We start from the raw sequence: 2,888 nt of genomic DNA, 5'->3' as shown, positions 1-2,888 counted from the left end.
CGTACAAGGAAACAAACAAAAAAAAAGCAAAAACAAATGTGGTAGGCATCTCTGTGTGTCAGGGCGGCGTTCCTGCACAAGTCAGCTCATCACCACCATACAAATCATAAGTAACCGAATAAAGGACAACCACAGAATACTGTAAACTATTTAACTTCCACTTCTTGATATATATATATATATATATATATATTCCGCCTCCGTGCTTACGCTGCCGCCTCCTTTCCTTTACGGAAAGAGGGTGGCCAACGGCAGAGAAACCGCTATCATTCCTTTTGATGGCGCTCAGGCGCACACTTGAGCTCCCCTTCTCTCTCTCTCTCTCTCCCCGCCGTTTGTTGGTGCCACCTACTTGCTGCAGCACCCGTTTCTCTGATGTTGCTGCGGCCGCCTGCGTGTGCGCAGGACCACCGTGCCGGCGCCGCCGCTGTCATTGGGGTCAGCACCAACGCCGCTGTTGTCCCATACTCTGGAAAAGAGCTGCGGGAAGCGGTCCACCGCGGCAGCAATGACAGCCCGCACCACTGCCTCAACATTGACACCCCTTCGACCAGCTGCATAGGACCAACCTGCAAAACCATGACGTGCACACAATTCGTCGAGTGCCGCGTGAGACGCCCAGGTAGGTGGTGATGTTAAACCCGCGAGGAGATCGTACTTGTTAATCACAAGCCAACATGGCGGGTTCTCGGTCTCCTCGTTTAGTTGTTGCAACGACCTTTTGCCCCTGGCAGCCGAGTCTCCTCCATGTGGCGATGGCGCCTTCGTTGATGTGTTTGACAGCTTTCCTTTGGAAATGTGTATCTTTTGCGCCACATCGCTCCTCCACGACAAGGCGCTGGTTAGGGTGTCAATTCCGTTGCTCATTTCACAAAATATAAGCACAGCGATGGCGCCTGTGTAGAAGACACGCGTCATCCTTTTGGTGCTCTCCTGCCCTTGTATGTCCCACACCTTGACGATGGCAGGGACGTCTAGGAGTGACCACTGGGCTTCTCCTTCCTGTTGTACATCGTTGCCTGTAAGAGTAGATCCACACCTGCTGGTGGTTCCGCCACATGCGGAAGCCATCGCGTAAAACGGTGGAAGTTGGGGCGGCGCAATGGCGTATTCGCTTCCAAAGGGGTTCTGCAGAAACGCATAGCTCCTGCCACCGCTACTGCCGGCGCTGCACCTCCTAACACCAGAGACGGTGGAGATATGCTCCGTAGATGAAGCAAGATGCCGCTGCACACCATGTGATTGCACGCAACTGTGCACATTACCTTTGCACGTGTCGCCGCAGCGGCTCCCCACCGTATCCTCCTTGTGCTGCGTTTGCTGGTCCTCATGACACTCCTTGTGAGCCGCGTCAACCGTCGTGTTCAACGCCCCTGCAGGTCGATGCCGCTGTTCGAAGTACGCCGCTGATGGTACGACGATGCACATTTCCCGCCGGTGAAACTCCATCTGTATCGTTGTGGACAGGTGCAGTGGGGACTCTCCAGTTTCCCAGTAGCGAAGGAACGTCGTCTTCCCCGTGTTCGCGGCCCCAACGCACACCACCTTAATGTCAAGCTCACGTGTCATAAAAAAGACTCGCAAGCTGCAGCACGTTTTTATTATTATTCTTTTGTTTTCCTTTTCTGGATTTCCGCCTCAACTGCCCGCCTTCACCCCGTTCGCCCAGTCTTTCCCCTCCCTCCGCGAGGTTGTGGGAGAGAAAAGGCTCAGTGTGCCTGCACTCTTCTACCGGGAGAGAAGCAAGAAGAAAAAGAAGAAGAAATAAACACACACAAAAAATAAAGTGACAAAGTTGTGGAGAAAACCACGGAAATGTTTCTTGACTGTTGCCGTCGTCTTCCGCTCTGACTTCGTTCGTTCCTTTTAGTGTGTGTGTGTTTCTTCTGATTCTTCTCCATTTTATACTTCGTACCCGGCTTAATCGAATATTGTGGACCGCACTTTACGGTTGACAGCTGCGCCCACTACCTTCCTTTTTCTTTTTTCCGTTTCTCTCTCTCCCTCCCTTTCCTCCTTTGTTCCTCTCCCCCCTGCATTTGTCGCTCCTCCTCGCGACAATGGCGACGCTAACGCTTGGCGGACATCCGTCGAAGCCGCTCCTCCAACGGCAGCTTCTCTAGACGCTGTCGCTTGCGGGACGCGTGAATAGCCTTGTCGTTGCTCGTGAAGGACACACGGCTACCCTTCTTGACCTCGTACAGCGTCACCTGCCGCTTAGGCTCTTGTTGGCTGCCACCGCTGCCGTTCGCCACCACGTCGGCCTGCGTTCGTTGCCGCTGTCGCCGTCGTTTCTGCTTGCCGCTACTCTGCACGCCCTTTAGATGCCGCCGTGCGTCCAGCTCACCCCCATCATCGTCGTGGTCGTCGCTGTGGCCGTTCCGCTGCTGCCCCTCCGCGTCGTCGCCGCTCTCCGCGTCGGGAACGATGGTGAAGAGCTCCGACTCGTACCGCTGGCGGCGACGGCTCGCCTGTGCGCGGCGCTCGTTAATGACCTGCAGCAGCTTCGCGTACTCCGGGTTGGACGGGTCGAGGGCAAAGGAGGACGCACTGTTGCCCACAAAAGCCTTCTGAAACCGTGGGTCCGCCTTTGCAGCTGCCAGCGCCTTCCCCTTCGCGCCCACGCTAGTCGCGTCAGATTCGTGCACTGCCAGCGCCTCCCCGTCGTCGTTGTTGTCGTCATCAGCAGCAACGCGTTTGAACTTGCTGATGCGATTCTCCCACCGCTGCTCCTTTCTGCGTCGCGCGTTCTCCTGCACGTAGCGGTTAAATTCGCCGGGGTCAACGACGGCCTTCAACTCGCGGTACAGGCGATTCTCAATGAAGGCACCATGCATAACAGGCCGCACCTTCCCGCCTGCGAGGTCCTCAGCCGTCATCCCAAGTGC

At 55.7% G+C, this 2,888-nt stretch overlaps 3 protein-coding genes across 3 annotated transcripts in view, besides 4 other annotated features; all 3 read right to left on the bottom strand.

Annotated features, from left to right (window-relative positions):
- Window positions 1–167: 167 nt before the first annotated feature.
- Window positions 168–193: a microsatellite.
- Window positions 194–309: 116 nt separating this feature from the next.
- Window positions 310–327: a microsatellite.
- A 21-nt stretch (window positions 328–348) lies between these two features.
- On the bottom strand, window positions 349–1,569 carry TraAM80_08971 (putative ras-related protein rab; the record flags this gene model as incomplete). Its single annotated transcript, XM_029385683.1, has 1 exon — window positions 349–1,569. One exon carries the CDS (start codon window positions 1,567–1,569, stop codon window positions 349–351), a length of 1,221 nt encoding a protein of 406 aa, XP_029234493.1.
- Window positions 1,570–1,738: 169 nt separating this feature from the next.
- Window positions 1,739–1,764: a microsatellite.
- A 203-nt stretch (window positions 1,765–1,967) lies between these two features.
- Window positions 1,968–2,030: a sequence feature (GA-rich).
- Window positions 2,031–2,069: 39 nt separating this feature from the next.
- Window positions 2,070–2,837, bottom strand: TraAM80_08970 (ribosome biogenesis protein ENP2; the record flags this gene model as incomplete). The annotated part of the gene is made up of 1 exon (XM_029385682.1): window positions 2,070–2,837. One exon carries the CDS (start codon window positions 2,835–2,837, stop codon window positions 2,070–2,072), a length of 768 nt encoding a protein of 255 aa, XP_029234492.1.
- Window positions 2,838–2,868: 31 nt separating this feature from the next.
- The window catches only part of TraAM80_08969 (ribosome biogenesis protein ENP2), a gene marked incomplete at both ends in the record, with an annotated part of 1,707 nt that continues 1,687 nt past the window's right edge, over window positions 2,869–2,888 (bottom strand). Inside the window, one exon of the mRNA XM_029385681.1 lies at window positions 2,869–2,888. This exon is cut by the window's right edge and continues 1,687 nt beyond it. Coding sequence (XP_029234491.1) covers window positions 2,869–2,888 — 20 coding nt within the window.

Source organism: Trypanosoma rangeli (genome assembly GCF_003719475.1).
Source record: "Trypanosoma rangeli strain AM80 chromosome Unknown Tra_15.4_contig_00491, whole genome shotgun sequence".
In the NCBI taxonomy this organism is placed as follows: Eukaryota; Euglenozoa; class Kinetoplastea; order Trypanosomatida; family Trypanosomatidae; genus Trypanosoma; species Trypanosoma rangeli.
This window is presented reverse-complemented; position numbering and strand designations above follow the sequence as displayed.